Source organism: Telmatherina bonti (genome assembly GCF_933228915.1).
Source record: "Telmatherina bonti genome assembly, chromosome: 14".
NCBI lineage: Eukaryota > Metazoa > Chordata > Actinopteri > Atheriniformes > Telmatherinidae > Telmatherina > Telmatherina bonti.
In genome coordinates this window covers 23,519,109-23,541,666 of record NC_136612.1, presented here as the reverse complement: position 1 = coordinate 23,541,666, position 22,558 = coordinate 23,519,109, and the positions used below count along the sequence as shown (strand labels likewise).

At 38.1% G+C, this 22,558-nt stretch overlaps 2 protein-coding genes across 2 annotated transcripts; both read left to right on the top strand.

Moving 5' to 3' along the window:
• The first annotated feature begins 1,115 nt into the window (after nucleotides 1-1,115).
• Nucleotides 1,116-11,358, top strand: LOC306765491 (ethanolamine-phosphate cytidylyltransferase-like). The gene is made up of 13 exons (XM_079252968.1): nucleotides 1,116-1,325; nucleotides 5,964-6,052; nucleotides 7,412-7,573; nucleotides 7,678-7,744; nucleotides 7,833-7,917; nucleotides 7,994-8,035; nucleotides 8,534-8,666; nucleotides 9,923-10,005; nucleotides 10,109-10,186; nucleotides 10,281-10,346; nucleotides 10,424-10,489; nucleotides 10,573-10,661; nucleotides 10,797-11,358. The coding sequence occupies exons 1-13, from the start codon at nucleotides 1,195-1,197 to the stop codon at nucleotides 10,909-10,911; spliced, it is 1,206 nt and encodes a 401-aa protein (XP_079109094.1). The 5' UTR covers nucleotides 1,116-1,194; the 3' UTR covers nucleotides 10,912-11,358.
• A 1,592-nt stretch (nucleotides 11,359-12,950) lies between these two features.
• LOC306765311 (guanine nucleotide-binding protein G(o) subunit alpha-like) lies at nucleotides 12,951-22,475 on the top strand (the record flags this gene model as incomplete). The annotated part of the gene is made up of 10 exons (XM_079252726.1): nucleotides 12,951-12,989; nucleotides 13,239-13,374; nucleotides 13,439-13,530; nucleotides 13,653-13,745; nucleotides 14,256-14,416; nucleotides 17,676-17,804; nucleotides 20,288-20,417; nucleotides 20,551-20,622; nucleotides 21,710-21,797; nucleotides 22,285-22,475. 10 exons carry the CDS (start codon nucleotides 12,951-12,953, stop codon nucleotides 22,473-22,475), a joined length of 1,131 nt encoding a protein of 376 aa, XP_079108852.1.
• Nucleotides 22,476-22,558: the final 83 nt, after the last annotated feature.

Sequence of the window (22,558 nt, the reverse complement as noted above, 5' to 3'; positions counted from 1 at the left end):
AGGTTTCCATCTGCTGGAATTTATGTGTAAAAACATCACATGAACCAACATTATTTTAGTCATGATGACTAAAATAACCTATTTGATAAATACACACACACACACACACACACACACACTATATATATATATATATATATATATATATATATATATATATATATATATATATATATATATATATAAATATAAATATATATATATATATATATATATATAATATATATATATATATATATACACATACATACATACATATATATGGTACAGGGGTAAAAATAACAAATCGCACTTAAAGGTGTCTAAAAGATTATAGTCAATATTATTCACACAATAGGCTTTTTCAATTAGGTTTGAGGGAGAGGTTGCAACACACCTTGAAGTAACCTCATAGAAGAAATATACGTTGAAACTATTGAATTGTACAGCATAATTGAATCATGTGTATTTGTAAGATTGCAGCTTTGTCTTTACCCTGTTTAATTATGGCTATATTCAGTGTCTTTCCTAATTCAAACAGCTAGTAGCTATACCATATAATGTGGGTACTTGCTGGATTGGTCAAACACCTGACAATGTAAACATTTCCATATTTTCCACTCTATTATGGTTTGCATTGGTAAAACAGAAGGGCAGAAGAATTAGCATACTCTTTTTTATTTATTTTATGGTATTCAATTGAGCTAAATCCGATGAAAAATGACAATGACAAATCTCACCTGAGCGTCACCACAGACAGCAAATGGGTTGCTGAATCCAAATATTGTCACGTGACAGGGGAGAACGTCTTTATTATGTAACAGTATGTCGGCTGCAGTCGCTCGTCATCGTACGACCTGCTAGCTGTTAAGTGTGAAACCTTCAGCTCGGTTCGGATTTTTCACAATATAACTCGTACATAACGCTGTAAGCGAACGGAAGTTGTATCACGTCGGCTTCTTCCTCCTGCTGACGGCGTACTCTGACCAACTTGACGCACGGCGCGCCGTGCGTGGCTGCGTCGGCAGCAAAGGAGGCGTTGGCGCATCGTACCATTCCTGCCGTCCCTGCCTCTGCTGCCGCTGCTGACACTGGAACCGGCTGTCCTGGCCGCGCACACCTGGCACGCTGCGACAAGCTCCTCGTTAGAAGAGTATCTTTCTGTGGCTGTAAGTCGCTCTTTTTTCCCCTCAGAGAGCCGTCAGCTGCTTCAGAATGATCAAGAACGGTCATCATCCACAGCAAGTGAACACAGCAGCCGGGAAAGACGCAGGGACGACCCCCAGCGCTGCAGCGTGCAGTCCCGAGAAGAAGAGGCGAAGAATCCGTGTTTGGTGCGATGGCTGGTGAGTTGCTGAGCGGATTATTGTTTGTTTGATGAAAATCCCACCACACTGTTCTCACTGTTCTCATCGTGCTTATTTGAATGGAGGTGTGAGCCGTTCACCTGTTACGGACAGGCCTGCTGCAGAGAGACGGCTTCTTTCTCCTTCAAGTCAGTGTGGACAAAACTTTTCCTGCAATATTATCTGGTTTATGTCCTTTAATGAGTGGATTAATGACACCGGCTTTTAAACAAAGCCAGAGAGAATCAAGTCAGATCAGTTTACATTGCATTATTTAGACTACTCATATATTTCTGACTATGCATTGCATTCCTGGGGCATCACTGGGAATGCTATTACAAAATAACAACTCAGATGTTCCCTGTTGGTATTGATCACAACTCAGTGTAGTGAGCTTACAAACCATGATCACTCTTGTGATCATGGTGAATGTTTTTTATAACAAATGTGAAACGTGTTAAATGTGTACAGGACACGTGGTCCCACTTTATACAGGGTATAACATAAGTCACAGGTGATAAGCATAAAGTTAGCCTTGATTGTTGCAAAGGTGTGCAAATCTGTGCCAGTGTTTTCTGGTAGAATTGTCAACGTGAAAATTATTTCAAAATTCTAATGTATCTCAATCACTAAATTAAAATCGAACTCAAGGTTCTGTTTTTGAGTCACATTTCTGGATGGACATCCTTTTCCCATCATTTGCCATCATGCATTTGTGATGACAGCTTAAATGTATTTGTTGTGTTTCTCCTTTCTAATCAAGCATGCTTGTTTATTTTGGTATAAATGTGTCACATGTTGACTGGACATGCACAACGCCTTGTGCATGCTGTTATTGTTCATTCAGATTGGACAAAAAATGCTTGAGCGTCTGTGAAACTGGCACATTTCCAGTCACTTGAAAATGTAATACCAGTTGACTTGACAATGTTAACTAAACAAAAAGATAAGTAATTTGAGTATTGTTGTTTATTGTAAAAAGAACACACACACACACACACACACACACACACACAAGAAAAGAAAAAAAAAAAAACCCCAACAAAATCATAAAATCCCAGCCCCTGCTGCCATTGTTGAACTCACATGATTCGATTTATGTGTAATACATTTCTGCCTTTGTCATTGGCTGGTGGCTGTAAGGAGGGTGGACAAAGATCAGCCCACATTCATCCTTATCAGATGATAATAGGATAATAAGACTTAGCAGTTTTATTATCACTGCCATGTGTCCATGATGACATCTTTACCAAGATGGATGCCATAAGAATCCTTTAATTACTGTCATTTCACAAATCATCTTAATTTTACACATCCCAGGCTGGAAGCTTGGCTCAGAGTCCAGTGACAGCCATGACCTGGCATCTCTGGAGCTGATAAGGTTATAAGGACCTTTATCAAAGGCAACAGACTGAAATTTGTCTTTTATTTCTTTAATATTAATGTTTGTGGCACAAATGTGGGTAAATAACTTTTTTTTTAAGGAAATGAAAGTGACTCCACTGTGAAAGGGATTTTCCAAACCCTTTGAACAGCAGTAAAGGCAAATAAGCTGAGCAGGATTTGTTGGCTGAATTAAAAGGACTTGAGGGGATTTAGATGAATATGAAGTTGGAAAAAATCTTCTACAATCTGTAATCTCAGGCTAATTTTTGGTGCTTAGTCAGCAGTGTGATATTTCTGTCACCTCACCTTTGTACTTTGGTGAGAGTCCGCAGCAAAGCTGAGCTCCCCGAAGAGGATGACATGCAGAATGACCCTTTATTATTGCCTTCAATGCAACAGGAACCAGTGCATCATCAGAAGGCTGCTCTCCCCGGAAACAATAAATTCACATGAACTGAATCAAACAATACTTGATCAAACTCTGAAGAGAAACGAATGAATAAAATAAAATAAAGTTGACAAACATATAGATTTGTCTTTATTGCATTCAGATTTTTAAAGAAAAGAACCAACAACTCTTGTTTACTGACCAGCATGTGCACGGTTTTTGCAAACACCGCAGCAGAAAATAAGAATGAAATCACAAAAGTTGCAAACATTTGTTAAAAACTGGAAGAACTGGTGTAATGTTCAGGTTTAAAAATGATTTTTTTGTTTTGTTTTTTAATGTTGAATAAAGCAAGTCTGACCAATATCTCACCACAATTTTAATCAAAATTATTTTCAAATTTATTCAAGCTAACGATCAGATCAGAAATGAGTCCAAGCCTTGGTGGCTGCAAACCGCAGTGACAAAACGGATTATTTGAATTTCTGTGTGTGAAGGCCAGGATTATGGTGGTTTTCTCTCGTAGAATTCCTGCCATTTATGTGTGGCTGTGTAACTACGGTTTGATGCCATGTTGCAGAATATTTGGGATGCCGGAATATTAACCGCTGGGGTGAGCATGTAAAGAGAGCCAATGTCAACAGAGCTCAGGTCATTAACCCCTCTAACCCCTCCGGCCCACACCTGCTAAGGCCACTGTGGTTCATGCTGCCCTCCCTGTTACTGAGCACATTGTTTCCAGAAGCCGTACACTGGACATTGCCACGCTCTTACAGGCATCTTGCTTTGTCAGCAGAGGAGAATTTGAGAGGAAAATTCCAAGGATAAGGCCCTTTCGCTTGGATATTTCTGCTTCTTCTTACGCGCACAGAGACATTCTGTTCTTGTTTGTCACCATGAGGTGACGTAAGAGGGTTTAAAGATCAGAGAGACATCATCAAGGAAAAGTGTAGAGTCCACCTCATCTGATGAGTTAACGTGTAAAGTGTAAACACACTTTTTAAAGCCTCAATGAACCAGTGGTGAACTGTTCATTCAAGCCTTCCCGTCTGTTAGACTATCAGTGTCCTGACAGTGAACCAGTTGCTTTCTGTGGGCATTTCTTTAACATGTTCACCACATCCTATCCCTTTTCTATACAGACGTCTCTCCGTTTTCGCCCTTGAGAAGCTCAGATGCTGTTTGGGTGTCTGCTGACAGACTTCGCTAATTAATATTTCATCATCTCAAAGTGATACGCGCATGAACCTTCCCTGATAAAAGAAATACAACAGGAATAGTCACTTATTGAGCAACTTACTAAGAAAAAGCAGCCTCTTTGGTTTATGTAACTCAGCTTGTCTGGGGGGTCTGAGTTTTTTTTTTTTTTCTTTTCATTCACCTCCAAATGCTCCTCCTTATTACATTCTTCTTGGCCTACTCTGTCACCTAAGAGCCTGGACACACGGATCCCATTGCAACAGTTTGACAACATAAAACACACACACCATTTCTCGCCCAGTTGACAACAAGCCTCTTTTCACCCACAGCGATGATCTGAAAGTGAGTTTTAGTTGTACTTTACGTCTGGTAAATGTCATTTCATAGCTCACAAAGCGCAGCTGAGGCCATTTGCAGCCAGGCTGTGTATAATGACACTGCAGCAAGGTGCAGATGCTGTCTGTCATTAGCATAAGGGGCTGAAAACAACATGGGATTCTGTTACCTTTGTTGTCCTGTACATAATGTAGTAGTGGCGGTGTTGGTTCCCCTATGATTTTATATGTTTCAGAGCACTTCTTCCTTACTTTAGGATTTTATTGGTGTACTGTTAAACAGACCTGCAGGCATAGTAGCTGCTAAATGAATATGTCTAATAATGCTTGATGATCTTATGTGCCTGTATTACGATCAACGGAGAGCAGAAAGGAAGACAGAAAAATTAGTGTGAAGTCAGCTGTTAACAGTAGTGACAGTGACAGGAGGCTAATGTCCATCTGTTACGATGCTAGATTACTGTGCTACAGTCTCAGTCTCTTATCTATGTTAATCTAATTATCTGCAGATGGTATCATAGCTGGAGAGGAGAGGAGAGGAAGCAGTAGTGATTTTATATAAAAGCAAGAAAAGAAAAAGCATTAAACATAACAGCTTTTAAAATATCGAACATGTAATTCTAAACAAGCCTTGCACAAACAAATAAGTAGTGATATATAAGATCTTTCGAAGATTTGAGATTTTTCCCAGCATTTTGTTCCCGCTTAGTCAGATCCTGATCATGAACAACTTTCCTCACAGTAGAACTGGAAATCACAATCTCTGAATGAACATGTACAAACTGGAAACTATTAAATAAATCTGACTTAAATCAATGCAAAGCAGTAATCTTGCACCCAGTTAGATGTGTTTCTAACAAAATCCTGTGGCCAGTAGTATAAAATGCAGTATTGCAGTATATATTTATTATATATATATTTAAGTCTGAGAGGACCATCAGAGATACATGAGTGTTTACGGCTTGTACACTTTCAATGCATTCTATATCCAGGCTAAAACTCTTGGTGTAGACCATTTTCCTGCAAATGGGATTTTAATACAACTTTTACAAGAATTTTATAAAGGTTTGGAAATCGGTCAGTAACCTTTACAATGTTGGCATAAGAGTAAACTTTTTACCAGCAGATTTCTAACAGATATTCTTTTGATAAAGAATAAGATATACCACAAAAGGGGTTTGTCTGACAAGCAATAATCAAATCTTAATGTTGTAGTTAACAAAATTCCCAATTTCCCACAATCCCTTGCTTTAGAAACAATCTCTACATTACAGTATGTAGCATTTGCAAAATGTTCAATTTCTTTCTATTTGTATGTTTCCTTCCCAGCTACGACATGGTGCATTACGGCCACTCGAATCAGCTGCGGCAGGCCAAAGCTATGGGCGATTACCTCATTGTTGGAGTACACACAGACAGTAAGGCTCAAAAACAAGACTCATCAGATAAACGTCTTATTGTCTAATATGAAGACACAATGGTGTGCTACTGTTTTTAGCAGAGTTTGCAGCTATTTGTTCCCTTATCTGAATGTATATCCGTGCATGCCAGTACCTGTAGTGGAGTACAGAGCGAGCACATTTTGAGATTTTCTTCCCATCCATCCATCCATTTTCTAAACCGCTTAATCCAATTCAGGGTCACGGGGAAGCTGGAGCCTATCCCAGCTGGCTTTGGGCGACAGGCAGGGTACACCCTGGACAGCTCGCCAGTCCATCGCAGGGCCACACAGAGAGACAAACAACCACTCACGCTCACACTCACTCCTAGGGGCAATTTAGAGTAACCAATTAACCTAACATGCATGTCTTTGGATGGTGGGAGGAAGCCAGAGTACCCGGAGAGAACCCACGCAGACACGGGGAGAACATGCAAACTCCACACAGAAAGGCCACTGACCAAACCCCTCTCCAGCCAAGGATCAAACCAGTGACCTTCTAGCTGTGAGGCCACAGTGCTAACCACTGTGCCACCGTGCAGCCAGATTTTCTTCCCCTGAAATTAAAAAGTGTTCCTTTTTTTGTGAAACTGGGAATTCTATGAGCTGAGGACACAAAGTTTGGTTTCACTTCATATAAACATTAACTGTGCCCAAACTGATGCCAAAAAATGATCATTTATATTCCACTCAGGCTATGTATTCTTCCAATAATATGTTCAGTTTTCTGAATCACCATTCTGTAATTTTGCAGTTTTGCTTCCATTCAGCCCTTTTATCACTTCCATCCACTAACTCGTGGCACTTGGAGGAGGAAAGGGCAGACAAAGTAAACAAATAGTTCTCGGGGAGCTATAAATCAACTCTCTCAACCTCTCAGTAATTGAGATTGCAAGAGAAGTACGCGCTGTTTAACTTGAAAGAACATGAGAAACTCAAATATTGAACCAAGGACATGTTGTGGGTCTATTTCTGCTGGCTTTGAATGTATGTAAAAAAACACCATGATTTTTTTTTTTTTTTAACAGGAGCACTTTGTACAATGTTAAAAAGTAAAAATGGATAGATTTCTTTTGGACATGTAAAAACTTGCATTTTATCTGATCACCTTCAATGTAACCACTAAAGCTGGAGTCTATAAGTTTTTATCCAACATGAAAGAATGTAGATGTCTCACCTTTCTGTTATGCATTCAGGAATCCTGACAATGTGAAAAGCCTTCAGAGTCAGGGTCAGCTGATATGTCTGCAACCTCTCTATCTGCAGAAGTGGCAGTAAAATGTCATAGTGAAAACCCTCTGCGTTATTTTAATCTAATTTTTTTCATCCTTATTTAAAGGTGAAATTGCAAAGCACAAGGGTCCACCTGTCTTCACTCAGGCAGAGAGGTACAAGATGGTACGTGCCATAAAATGGGTCGATGAAGTCGTGGAAGGCGCTCCTTACGTTACCACTCTCGAGACGTTAGACAAGTATAACTGTGACTTCTGTGTGCATGGAGGTAAGGTACCATTACGTTGCCTCATTTACACACAGATACATTCAAAGCTGTAAATAATTCTGATTGGTTAATCTGAGATTACTGAGCATGCTCCGTCATTTCAGATGATATTACACTAACAGTGGATGGAAAAGATACTTATGAAGAGGTGAAGAAGTCAGGACGCTACAGGTGAGCTTTCCCTTTCAAATACCCACAAGGTGGTGGTGATTGGGAGGGTTACATGTTGTGTGTGTTAAAGTTCAGCATGTTGTTGCAGAGAGTGTAAGAGGACACAGGGAGTTTCAACCACAGACCTGGTTGGGCGAATGCTCCTGATGACCAAAGCACACCACAGCAACATTGTGAGTGTCGGCACATTCTCTACAAACGGCTTCATCTCAGAAAACAAAACTGATTTTCCTCCTCATTTCCTCTCAGGACAGTTCAGACTATCAGCAGCACACAGACAACTTTGGAAAGGTAAAAGCACGAAATCTCACTCTCAGGCTTTCTGGCAGGCTTGCCAGTGTTGTCTGGAACAAACCTCTCGGCTTTTACTTTATCTTCTTTAGATTTTTGGTCATTTTAGCAAAAAAAAAAAAGAGGTCTGCCATTATTAAATCAAAACCTTTTTTCTGGCTTTAGTAATCACTCAGAAGGCTTTGCCAGTAAACGGTGAATGCCACTTCTGTTTCTGGATGTGGAAAGAATGTCAGCACCAACAAGCCTTAACTTGCAAGCAACTAAGAGTCTCTTCACATTTCAACAAGTCTGGAAGAGCAATGCTGTTAATTTGGCGCGGGCTGAATAAGCTTTTAGTCTTCCTTTTACCAAAATGTGACGTGAAGGCACACACCACTTGGTGGCAGTGATGTAACACAAGGATTCACTCTAGACTGTGATGATGCAGTAACTTTACTCTTCTTTCAATTTGGACTCATTTTGTGTATTCCTTGGTTGTGGGATTTACCTCCTCAGAAGGGCCACAGTCCTTGGACGGGAGTGTCTCAGTTCCTGCAGACATCTCAGAAGATTATTCAGTTCGCCTCGGGTCAGGAACCTCAACCAGGAGACACCATCATCTATGTTGCGGGAGCTTTTGACCTCTTTCGTATCCTTTTACAGTTTAAATATTATAGATTTATGAAAAAATCTAGTTTTTCCACTTTCTAATCAAAAATTCTATCCAGCAGAGAATAAAATTGTAAAACTAGAAGCAGAGTGTGCAGACCTCTGTTAAGCCTCTGTCATTTTTTTTTTGTGCCAGTGAATGTGGGTTTTTTGAAGTAGAAACTCTAATGACAAAACTATCCCAATATCCCCATAGTGAAGAATACTTGTAGGAATTCCTGGACCCAGGTGGTGATCTGGATAACTCTCTGAGTCTTACCATTTGTTGCTTATTCTATTGCTGAGATTTCTACTGTTTAAAGCAGCATCAGTGTGTGTAGGGTTCTGCAATCGTGAGGTGCAAACCATAACAGCATTGCATAAACAGAAAAGTATGTGTGGAAAAACACACATAAAAATAAACACAAAGGCAACATAATTTTTTTGTAAATATAATCTCATAGTACAAAACATCTCTTAGATTTACTAAAAAACAGAAGAAACACAACATGGAGTAAAGCATCACAAAACCAAAAGTACAATCTTTGGGACAACACAAACTTTATTAATAAAACATACAACAGAGAAGAAAGTACATTTTACACAACACTCATTATGGGACAGAATGTGCAAGTTTTGTCAACTTGTCCTCGCCCCCATCTTGTCTCATTCTGATGTGTTGTCTGAATAAGATGGAAAGACAACAGGAGTGACGCTTCGCCACAACAACATGGAAAAAGTTCCCTGCAGTAACATTTACTTGCATTTTAACATGTATTTTAGTACCTAAATGTGATTTTTACCCCAAGCTTAACAAAGTACTTTATTCTGGCAACCAAGTACTTTGAATAAATACTGAAGGCAAAGTAAAAGGGAGGAAAAGGATAGTGGGGAAAAAAACAGTGCCAAGTTTGGGCTCAATACCAGTCTGATGCCTGAGAGTTGGGTGACAATCCTCTTCCTCCTCTACAGTCTCCTTTTCAGTCTATGTTGGAAACATTACTTCTGAATGACTTCTCCACATTACTGGTTGTTGCTGGTGCAGCTGGTGCATTAATTTCAACCACAGCCGAACAACTATCAATATGCAGCTGTGGAGCAGTTAGAAAACAAGTCATGTTTTGGGTTGCGTTTAATTTTTCTTATACCTCAGGGTTACTGAACAGTGACGTACAATCCCGGATTATAATCCTGGGAGATGTTGCTACAACAGTTTTTTATTAAATACACTGTCATCCTTGATTATTCTGCGCTCAGACATTGGCCATGTGGACTTCCTGGAAGCAGTGCACAAGCTTGCAGAAAAGCCATACATAATAGTGGGGTTGCACTTCGACCAGGTGGGACTTTTTTTGTGATGTTTTCAAATCTGTGTGTGATACATTCATTCGCTCTCTGGTGAGGTTTTTTGGCGTTTTCTACATAACATACATATTTTTTCAGGAAGTGAATCGTTACAAAGGGAAAAACTACCCCATCATGAACATCCACGAGAGAACGCTCAGCGTCCTGGCTTGTCGAGTATGCTCTCCTTATTGGGATTTGCCCATCATCACAGTCATCTGCGTCATATGTGTGTCTGGATTGCTGAACATTATATGTTTATTTTTTACAGTATGTGTCAGAAGTTGTGATTGGTGCACCCTTTGCAGTCACAAAAGACTTGCTGGACCATTTAAAGGTAAACCCAAGACAATAACTTCTCAGTAAAAAGGAAATCAGAAATCTATCTACTCATTACTGACCCTGCATCTTTAGGTGGATCTTGTTTGTCATGGGAAGACGGAAATATATCCCGACAAGGACGGATCTGACCCATATGCTGTAAGAAAACAATTAGCCATATTTAGGAAACACTTCAGGAGTCCGCAGTATTCATTTCTTTGGCCATTGTTGTTTCATACCAGGAGCCGAGGAGAAAAGCAATCCTGCGTATGGTTGACAGTGGGAACAGCCTCACCACCGATGCTATTGTGCAACGGATAATCAAAAACAGGTGCAGACATCTCAATTTATAATATATCTCTTGCATTTATAGGATAAAATTTGGAATTATGGTAACAATTAGTAATATAAAAAGGTTTAGGAATTCACCTTTTTTTTTTATTGTTTACCCGTTCATTTTATTCAGGTTGCTATTTGAGGCAAGGAACCAGAAAAAGGAGGCCAAAGAGATCGCTGTGATCCAGGCCATGAAGCGGCAAGAGGAAGATAAAACTAAAGAAAGAGCCCAAGCTGTGCTGTAGGCGTCACCAACTGTGGCGTAAACTTAACGCCAACAAGCTCAATTCACACAACCTCCTGTACAGTTAAATGAACTTATTTGTAAGTGTTTTGGCACTTTCTGCACATGGCCCTGACTAATAACAGCAGCATTTTGTTCATGCCAGGTGGTCTGCTGTGGGATTATTAGGTGTGATACTTGTGGTTGTAATGAGATAAGTCTGAAACAGGAAGATGTCACTGCATCTTGAACTGTTTGTTTTATGTCTTTGGATATTTACAAATTTCTGAAGTATGTTTTTTGCCTTCACAAAAAGATTGAATTTTATTACAATTTCTGAGCACAAGAGGTGTGAAAGCTTGAAATGTTAGTCTGGGCATTTAATTACAAAACAAGAAAGTGATTTGATATATCATTTCTATGGGGTTGTTGATGCTTTCTGCCCAGCAATGAGCTTTGCCCCACAACTAATCAGTCTGTGTATATATACTGTATACTGTATGTATGTATGTTATGTATGTATGTATTATAATACTACTGCCGGCTCTCTGCAGATAGCTGAAACCACTAAGATACCAGGAGAGATTTTTCCCTGCTTCTCTCTTCTGATGCAAGTTAGTAAGACATTGTTAAATTATGACTCATTCTGGTCCTCATGTACTGTACATACACTGCTCCACTTTGCACTGACTGGTCTGAAATCATCAGAACTGTTCTGTTTTAATATGTCTTTTTATTTTCTCCAAATTGCACACTACCAAGACCTGAAGGTCTGGCATTTTGAATGCAATTTTTTCTGAGACCAAACACTCCTTTGAGTAAAGATAGTATAGAGAAAACTACAGTTTTAACCTTTAGCTTTTGTAGCATAAGAAGAGAAATGTGACAAATGCAAAGTGTTTCTGACTTGAACATGAAGTAGACTTAATTCTGTCACTTGAGTCCCGAATGATTTAACATTTGTTTCTATATCAAATGGAATTAAATAATATATTTTTTGTAGATGTATATTTTACTCACCTCTTTTGCATTAACTGCTGTATAGATGGTCCCATATTTTAAAGTATGTTATGTCTATATGTTGAGTTGGAATGTATTGAATGTTGGCTATGATCTCCATGTTATTGACATTTACAATAGAATCTGATTTGATCACAGTATATTATTGCAAATGATGATAATAATAATAATAATCATAATACAGTTTAAAAGGCTGCTTCACGTTTGGCTTTTACTTCTACAAAAAATGTGTGTGAAGATTGTCTTTTTCCATTTATTTAGATATTGCACAATAAGGTTAAATGCAAAGCAATATGGTAGAGAAGTCTTGTTCAGGTGGAAGCCATGTTTTGGACACATAAGTGACCTTTGATGAGAAGAGATGAGCTGCTCTGAATTTAGCAGCATGAGTCAGAGTTCGGAAAATGTCAGGCCACTCATTCTTACAGTGATTAACAGGCAGGAAAGCTCTGTTAGCTGATAAAGGATGCTTAAACATTGCATTAATACTGACTTCCATAAGAGTACACAGCTTCTACACTCAGGCATAGGGTAAAGCTGAAACATATAAAAGATGTCCAACACACAGTTAGGAAACAGTAAAAACCTGATTTGCTTGAAGCAAGCAAGAAATGCAAAATTTGACGTGAGAAATATTTCAGATACAATATTTATGCTTCGCTTATCACTCATGTTCTTGCTCTGTTAACAGTGAACACATGTTTTTGCAGGTCATAACCAAAACTATGAATACGTCAAACGCTTTAAACCAGCAATAATGTTTTTTTTTTTCTGCTGAGTGTTTATCGTCTTTCATAATATAATATTCATAACGTAAGAAAAGGTGGTCAGGGATACCGGAAGTGCATTTTAAGGCGATTTAATTTGCGACTTCCGGTGAATAGCTCCACTTTACACACGTGCCCCCAATTGTGCTAAATAACGCAGTATTTCGCCAAATGGAAGATTAGAAAAACAAACAAAACAAAAAGAAAACAAACAAACAAATAAAAAAGTTTTTAGCGGGAAAACGACTCAGGGGCGCGAGGAACAGCAGTAGACATGTTTTGTTGTTTAAGTATTCTGCCACAGCCCCTGCAGGTAAAAATAGTTCCTCTTTGCTCGATACATTTATTTTGACTTCACATATACGACTTAAAGTGTGGGAGCAAAGAATATTTAGGCACTTTGACCTCATATCTTAAAATGAGTTTTTTTCTGAGTAATTCAGTAAATGCATACTTTGCCATTGCCTTAGTAATTTTCTCTTTAAATATGAGATAATGACCAGTGTTGGAATAACGAGCTTTGGCTGATCTCACCAGAACAAAATAAAAATGTTTCCCCTAGATTTGCTTGGGAATGTGCCTACAGCAGGACATCACAGAGGAAGGTAAAAAAGCAAAACTGCAGAGCTCTAAAATCGAGCAAGACATTTGTGAAAAAGCCAAAGCTGAGAAGAATGTGGTCAAAATCCTCATGCTTGGTAAGTTTTATGTGGATTAGTTTAATTGACATTTTTCAGTAGAAATAATGAATCTGCTTTGTAGGAGCTGCGGAGAGTGGAAAGAGTACCGTCATCAAACAGATAAAGATCATCTACAGCCGGGGTTTCTCCAAACAGGAGCTCATTAGTTTCAAGGTACTGGAAAAACAAAACTGTCAAACAACCTTTTCAGTTATTTCTTGCTTTAGATATAGCTAAGAGGGCAATTTTCAGTAGAAGCATAACAACAAATTGAATAAGTATTATGCTGTTCCCAGCCTGCAGTATTAGACAACCTCCTGACCTCTATGAAGATCGTTCTACAGGGAATGGGAATGCTGCGAATAAATCTTGCAAACAAGAAGAACAAGGTGGGCTAAGAAGCACTGGTTGTCTTTCTTTGATGCACTTTCATTGCACCTTTGCTTTCTTACACTAGATGTCACTCTTAAGCTGTTTGACACAGCATCAGCATGGGTGACTGATGGATTTTTTAGTTTTACCCAGCAGTCCTGTTTAATATCCTTGAATGAATGCAGACTGCTGTGACTAGGCTAGCAAGACCAATTTTGGAGGTGATCATGCTGATTTTTAGATACAGTTTATGTCTAAAGTTAGCCAATTCTTTCTAACTGAAATCCAACTGGATATTGGATATTTCTAATATCAAGGGGGAATCTCATTCATATGAAACATCTGGCTGCAGATAAGGAATTAATGGGAGCCAAGACATTTAGAAAAATAAAAAATAATTTGCAAGTTGTACAGTCCTATAATAGATTATTTGTGTAAAGAAATTTCGGAGAAAAATTCCATAATTGCATTGCAGTTTATCTCTATATGGCTAAACAGTGTAATGTTGTTTAAATTGTCCCAATCAGGTGCATGCCCGCTCCATTCTATCCTGCAGCCAGTGTGTTGGAGAGGACCAGGAGCTGCTTCCTTTTGTGGCTCATGCCTTCTGTGCTCTTTTGGCCGATCACGGAGTGAGAATGGCCGCAGCCAGAGGTTACGAGTTTGGGCTGAACGACTCTGCACTCTAGTGAGTACACTGACCTTAAGTGATTTACGTTGCACAACGCCCTCCAATTATGACTGACAGTGGAAATGTCAAGGGAAATTGCCCAGTTAGAAGTGTGTTGTCACATCATGTCAATACAGAGCAACAGTAAAGGGAATGCTGAGAATAACTCATCTACAGGAAATGGTTTGTGTTACATTTGTGGAATGGAAGGCTTAATGGGGATCACATTAAATGGAAAAAAGTGGTGCAGTTTGTAAATAAGGATGAAATGGATAAAACAAGCACGATTTAATGAGTAAGTTTTAATGTATAAGAAGCAATACGGCAGCGTGTATCCGAGGTTGTAGCTTGAGGAGACTAAACATAAACATTTTGTGGAGTCTGTTATTTAACAGCGTTTTTTTTATAAACTAAGCAGTTCTTTGTAAAATATGTGCATAAATTGTAACATGGATGGCATTAGAATTAGATTAGTGTGGTTTTTTTTTTCTCCTTCATTCATATGTGGGGCATTTATATATTTGTTGGGCTCCAACATTTGTTTCCAGCTGCTGTCCTTCAGCTACATGTGGTAATTGTGCCCTTTTAACAGTTGTTAAAGAGAGCGGCCTGCACAATGTCATAAAATCCTACCTCACAACTCTGCATAGGTTGCTGAGTATTTTGAGTATCTCTGTGCAGCATCATCTGCTGAAGAGCATAATTAATTTTCATAAATTACATTATTATTTTGCTCTTATGCAAAACAGTGTTGTCTGGTGAAGAATGTATTTTGCTGTGGACACAGAAGATACACGTCTGTGGGGCTGCTTTTCAGAATGCAACTATGTTATGCCACACCTGGTTGAGGAAGAATAGTTTTTACTGTAAATTAATAAAGAGTAAAAAAAAAAAAAGCTTGTATGTTTATTTTTTGTTTTTTTTCTTTGGTGGTGGTGGTTGGAGGTTGGGGGGTTCATCACTATCTGCAAAACTTTATTTCTTGGTTGAAGCACATTGCCTATGAAGTTATTTTATGTATTTGTTGTCACTATGTAACGATTGACGGAGAGTGAAGATGGACAATGTTGTAGTTTGTTTCTTTACACTGTTAGTAAAGCCATTCTCATTCTTCTCTTCTTCAGTCTTATTTTTTTCTCTGCAGAGGACACGTTTACTTTTGACAATGTACTTTTATTTTTGTGTTGAACTTCTTCAAACAGTTACGTGTTTTCAAAAATTCTTAGCTTTGCTTTTTGAATTTTGTTACAGCACTTCACCAGTGCGAAATCAATGCAGTTGTGCTTATTTATAGTTTTAAGTTTTTCACCTCAAACTTCACGCATTTGGCAAATCTTTGTTCTGCTCATTGTAGCTATTCTGTGACAAGTCAGACCAATATCTGCACACCACTGTTCTCTAACAGGGGGAAAAAAAAACATTTTCTCAAAGTTAAATCTTCAGCTTTTTATTTGCTTGATGGGGAAAAAAAAATAAAAATTATTCAGAGCATCACATCTTGAGTGAGCGTTGAAAGAAGGTACATCATGTCCGAGTGGGTCGAGCACCTGTTTCACAACTAAATAATTAAGAATTATTATTGTTGTCATAAAAGTGAACATTATGGTGGTGCAAATATATTGGATTGCCTTAAATTGTATTTACACATGGGAAATCATGTCCCTGAAACCTTTTTTTAGCATGTTTGTTTTTTTTTTTTTTTTTACAATGCAGCACAATCAATACATCTTAAATCAAGTGGTATGAGCATTCCTCAACTATTTTTGGTTTAAATGGAAAAAAAAAGTATGATAATTAAAAATGTAACCCATGACAATTATCAGTAAAATATAATTGTGTAACTATTAGGCAGCGTCTACCAGGTAGATTTCCTTTAAAATGATTTGTCAAAACCTTTTTAATTAAACTGGCTTAAACTAAACCATCGTTCCTGATCATATCAAAATGCTTCTTGACATTTGTTAGCTTCTGGAGGTGCTGGTTAATGTTGTGGTTGTTGGGGCCTTGAGTGAGACCAATTTTTATTTGCTTATTTTTACTTTTTCCGAATGTGGAGTTAGTGGACTGAATGGAAGTTCTTATCTCTGAGGCAGCAGGGAGGCAGTGTGTCAAGATAAAATCTACTCCAGGTGCTCAGACTGAGAAAGACGGAGGTGTGACAGCTTCATTATCGGAACTCGATAAAGTCGGGGGCTAGGGGTTGTATGAGACCTCACCCAGCTTTCTTCCAGTGTTCTCAGTCTGCTGGACCCTGCATTGATTTCTCCCTGCAGAAATGTTGGATTAGACTGTGTCGTGACACACTTAACTTCCCCAGGCACCCGAATGTGTAAAATGACTTCTCTGATAGTAGTGTGGGCTTGAACTGAGCTGTTAATGCTGCTAAAACGGCACTGGTGGTTAGTGGAAGTTATCTATTGATGTGAAGTGTTTTGTTTTTTTAAATCTTCTGAGCAACTTGAGCTTTACTAACTTGAAATCCTTCCGTCAAGGGGTAAAACTGGTAAATTGGCAGGTAGAGTTGCCTTGAAATAATAGAGGGAAAAAAAAAAGATACTATCGGCTAAATGAGTGAGTTAATAACAGATGGATGAAAGCACATTCCTGTTTTATTCCTCATTATTAATCAGTGTGATAAACTGTACAACTGGGTTCACCAAGATACACCAGATTTAACTGTTTTAGATTAAAGCTTGATTGATACAAAATTAATCAAAGTACCTCCTTGCTGTAAAGCACCAGTGCTAACCAGCACACCACCGTGTAGCACCACATAGTGTCCTTTTTAACTGGCAACAATCAGTGACTCGTCACTCTCCCACCATTTCCAGTTCTTGCGATTCCATGTTAGACTTCAAAAGTTCAGATATTTCCTGTTGGAGACAATCAGGATCTAGACTGTTCTAATGGAGAAACTTATGTCTTTGAAATTTGGCATTTGTAACTTAACACTACAAATAAAAAATGTAAACTTGCCCAACAACAATGTGGAGATTTTTTAACCTGGCAGATATTTTCACCTTCACATGTGCCTTGTGAATTTATTAAGGTGCTGTCAAGATTTCATTTTGCACATTGTGTAGAATTAATTTAACTGACTTCTGTTCATCCAGTGCTACCGACAATTGACACTCAAAGTGAGGAGTTGCAAAACTAAAAATGATAAAGTCCAACTTTTCTTTGAGTCTGAAAAGATGTTCAGAGCAGATATGATGTGGAAACTGATCAGATTTATTGTTAGCTCATGAGTTCTCTTCTCATCTTGGTCCTTTCGCAGTTTCTTTGAGAACATGGTTCGAATCATTGGTCCCAACTACATTCCTACGGAAACGGATGTTCTGAGAGTCAGAGTGAGGACTGGTGGAATCATTGAGACGCAGTTTCAAGTTGATGAAAAGATCTTTAGGTGAGGATTAATGAATGTTGCTCTACACTGCCTTGTAGCTTCAGTCCCAAACAGTGCTGGATGTTAACTGGCTTCAGTGGTGCACACCGGGCGACCAAGAGTAAATGACAACCGTTATGTAAATGTACACACTCAGGATGACTTCCGTACCATACAGAGTTTATATTACAACAATATTTCATCCTCCTGGACTTTACAGGGCTGTTGAACTATTTCTGCTTTAACATTTACATGAAAAAACAAGACCTAATGTTGTTAGTCACGTAGAGATCTTTATCATATAATAGATGTTATATCTGAAAATTATATTTTGATCGCACCACTAAATAGGAAATCTTATAATATTTATCAATAGAGACCAACAGTAAAACCATGACTGGTGCAGTTAAACCATTACACTCATGATGGCACATAATAATCATGTTTTATGTTGTCGTATTTGTGAATTAGCTGAGCTTGTGAGGAAGATTTAGTATTGAGGTTCAAATGTGCTAACACGATGCAAAGCAAATTTCAGATACTTTTCCGAAAATGCTTCATCATATTATTTCAGATATAATTTCTTAGGGTTTTTTTTTTTTCCCAAGATTACTTCAGTTTAGAATTTTTTTTTTTTTCCTTGAAGTTTTTTTTCATTCGGCAGTAGATTGAGAGGTGAGGACATGATATAAAATGCAACAAAGGCACCATGCACTGATGCATCATGCATTAATGCATGCAAACAGGGGGATCGTAACATGTGTCTAAATTTCCATATCACCATTAACTTCAGCATTTTAACCTAAAAGAACAGGATGTTTTTGAAGCACAAAATAACTTCATTTTTTATTGGAATTTTACTGTTACTGAAAAGGTGGAAAAAAAAAAAAAAGAATATGTGTAAATAATGAGTAAATAACCTGCTATATATTCAGACGTAACATGGTTCTGTCTAAGATCAGATCAAGTTGTTGAAGCTTTGGAGACTTGGCCCCTCTATCAACTCCCCCAGGGGTCTCTAACGAAGCCGAACACCCCTGAGCAGAGGGAGGAAACTTCCTGGGGATGAATCAGACATGAAATATTGATATTCTCGCTGCCTGTTTAATGCAGGAACATACCACAAATGTGGGAAAAACATCAGAATCTTTGAAACTGTTTTCAGAGACCATTTTGGTGGTCCCTGCTTACTTTGCTGCACAGTGATGGTGTTCAATGTCATGCAATCAAACAGACTGTACCAAGCCTGACTTTAGAAATGTATTATTACACCGCTACAAACCCCACTTTTCTGAAACACTTTGATCACCAGATATTTCCATTTTTCTTTCTAAAACTTCAAAATTATTTTGAAGGAATAACAACTAACTCTATAGTTGGTAAGTATTTAGCCCATGTTCTGAATGTAGCCTGTCAGACTGGCTCTTTATGCTTTATAAAAATATAACTTTTCTTTCATTTAAATTAATGAGAATGTTTCAAAAGTAGGTAGAAAACTGGTCCCATCTTTCATCTCAGCAACAGAACTAAATTATTAATGGTGTCAAAGAGTGTGTGGACTCTACATGATGTGGCATCTTTCCTGATGATGGACATGGATTGTGATATTACCTTGAAATATACACCAGGGTGTTGGCATGGGGCTGGTAACTGGGTGGGCTGTTTCGGACTTTTCTCAGGTGAGTTACCCTATTACTTTGTGGATATATTAATATTGTTTTTATTATTGTTAATTTTATTGTTAATAATATACACTATCTTCTTTGTGTGAATTGAAATGAAAGCTCAAGATTATAGCTTAACTTTACCCGGTTATAGAAGCCACTATAATTTTTCTGTCTCCACAATATAAACTGCAGCTGTCAGTTTAGTTAACACTTATTGCCCTCAGCTTTCTAAAACTGACTCTTGACCCAGAGGATAAGTGCCTCATTGGCAATGACACACAACTACTGTAATCTTGCACCTGGAGACTCTTTGGTCCAAATGGAAACTCATTACCTGTGTCACTGAGACCTTCGCCTTCCCTTGTGCTGCTTGATCAGAGGTGAAATAATCTGTCCCAATATTTGAAATGGTGGGAATTTTTTTTCTTGCAACTTGGTATGCACTTTCAAGGACATTTCCATTTCAACAAGATTGAGAAATTTAACAGAAGTTTCAGGAGTTCCTACAGATTGTGGTAAGATGTTCCCCAGTATGTTTTGAAAATTTAATGACACATTGACGGAGTGAAAACTTAACTTGCATTGGATATTTAAATCTCATGCATTTGATTTGAAAAGATATATATTTTTGTATTTTTATAGATTAAATGTTTGACTGGTAACATCGTGGGGGGGGGGCAGCAGCAGGTCTTTAAAGATAGACTAAAGAAAAAAATTTAAAGAAACAATGTTGATCCATCCTATCTTCTCTTATTCTTGTAATAAGTTTATTTGCATCCAGTCTTTAAATGAGTGTTGTGTTTTTTTCCCCATGTTTTTTCTCTTGCCCTTGACCAGGTTGTATGATGTTGGAGGACAGCGAAGTGAGCGGAGGAAGTGGCTGGGCTGCTTTGATTGTGTTCATGCTGTACTATTTGTCGTTGACCTCAGCAGCTATGATATGACACTTCTGGAAGATCCCACAGTGGTACATCATTTAAGATTACAGTAATTGTGATCACAAAAAAATAGCCCTCTTTTTCCCTTTTTCCTCGGAGACATTCCTTTTTAGATTTTTATTCTTCCACTTTTCCATTAATATTTCTGTTTTTTCTCATCAGAATCGGCTTCAGGAAAGCCTCAAACTGTTCTCATCAATCTGCTCGAACACAGCCTTCCAGAAAACCACGTTGGTATGTGTCATCTGCAGTAACTGATTAAGTGTCTGATGCTGGTTTCCTACGAGGCATTAAGAGTTTATCTGACTGTTTGCTATGTCTATTGGAATTTAAATATATGGGGGGATTTTGCTGTCATACCATACTTGCCATGCAAGCAGCAAATGGCAGAGTGATTATTGTAGCAGGTAATTTTGGTTAAGCTAGTTGGCTGTCAGCCATCAGGATTAGTTTGTGAGACTTGGCTGACGCAGAATGTTTTGGCCTGTTGACTGACTGATTTGTTAACTAGTTTAATAATTTCTGTCTACTTGATTTAAATGTTTTGTTTGTCTCTGCAGTGAATGAAGAGACTGTGGAGTCTGTAGAGGTTGCTGGAAATGGCAGAACTGCATTTTGGCAGTTGATGACTTGATATTTCACCTCCTGTTTAAATAGATCTTAATTTCAGTGTCTTATTGTCAAACTGGGTTACTGGAAGGTATTTTAAAAATGCAATGTATTCTAAAAATACCTTTAACTAATGGCAACAATGCAAACTCCACATCCAAGTTGTGTTTATGTTTGGTCTTTAGGGAGTATTCTATTCTATTCTATTCTACAGTCATTTAGCAGACTCTTTTATCCAAGCGACTTACATATGAGAACAACACAAGCACAAAATCAAACAGTAGAGGACATCGTAGGAAGATGCTAGTGGACTGTCCAGTTGGATGCAGATCCTTGCATGAAGTGCTACAGGCTTTTTCTAATACATTACAGCGGATATATAGATAAATATGTACATGATATTTTCATTTTTATAGCTTATAATGTGGGGCTACACTACAACTTGCTGAACATTTTCAACAGACTAGGATACTTTGTAAACTGAGTGTGAGAGATACTTTATTTTAATTGCAAAGGCTTTGGTGCTGATTCATAGCTGACAAGTTGTATAAAGATAATTGATATTACAAAGAGAAACTAGATGCAAATAAAAGTAACTCACAAGTAGTTTGTTTCTACAACAATGTGTTGAATCCTGGTTTTAGTAGTAGCACAGATGGGCAGCAGCATGGGGTCTTTTTGAATATTGTTTATTTTATTAAATCTCTTGCAGATTCTGTTCATGAACAAAACTGACCTTTTCCGTGAAAAGATCATACACTCTGGGAGGCACGTCAGATCATACATTTCTTGCTATGAAGGTACAGTGGAGAGTCATCTTAGTTTTTTTTTTCTCTCTCTAAATGAGTTCTTAAACATAAAACCGGAAAAATGTATGTTTGGAATATTTTACAGATCATGAATCAGTTTACATTAATTTACATTGCCGTTATCATAGTATAGTAAACTGGTTCTTCCATCATTGCTGATTCTCTTTTAGCCCAGTGTGTGGAGATACGAGGTCCTTGGATTTTATTTTATGTCAAACTATATCACGTTTTAGTTTTTCTGAATGGACATTAGTATCTTCCCTAGTTGGTTGGTAATAAAAATTTCATCTGGTTAGAGATTTACATCCTTCTGTTCATATTTTTGTCTGGCAGGATCATACTCGCTGTAAATAAAACTGTTGTGGTGTTATGACTTTTTATTTGGGGATTTAGGATACAAAATCAATGTTTTATCAATTTGAGGAGGTGTTCACAATATTCCAAACTTTGGCTTTCTTGGTTCCTAATCCTGATCCAGGAGCAGATGGAGATGTGGATGCTGCAGCTCACTGCATCACTGCTATGTTCTCAGCTTGTAACAGCCGAACCAGCAAGCCTGTGTTCCACCACTTCACCACTGCCACAGAGACTGCAAATATACAGGTGGTCTTTCAGATGACCATTGATCAGATTATCAAGGAGAACCTAGCAGCTGTCCAGCTGTTGTAGGCCTCCTCTACACCTCGACATTTGTTTTTCAAGTACTTTTATTGCTGTTATTTTAAGTTTTTGTGTGGGTTCGCATTTTTATT

Coding starts and splice junctions, on each gene's coding strand:
- LOC306765491 (XM_079252968.1), top strand. CDS start 1,195: ATGATCAAGAACGGTCATCATCCACAGCAAGTGAACACAGCAGCCGGG. Junction 8,036..8,533: donor ACACAGACAACTTTGGAAAG/GTAAAAGCACGA, acceptor TTACCTCCTCAG/AAGGGCCACAGTCCTTGGAC. Junction 10,006..10,108: donor TGGGGTTGCACTTCGACCAG/GTGGGACTTTTT, acceptor ATATTTTTTCAG/GAAGTGAATCGTTACAAAGG.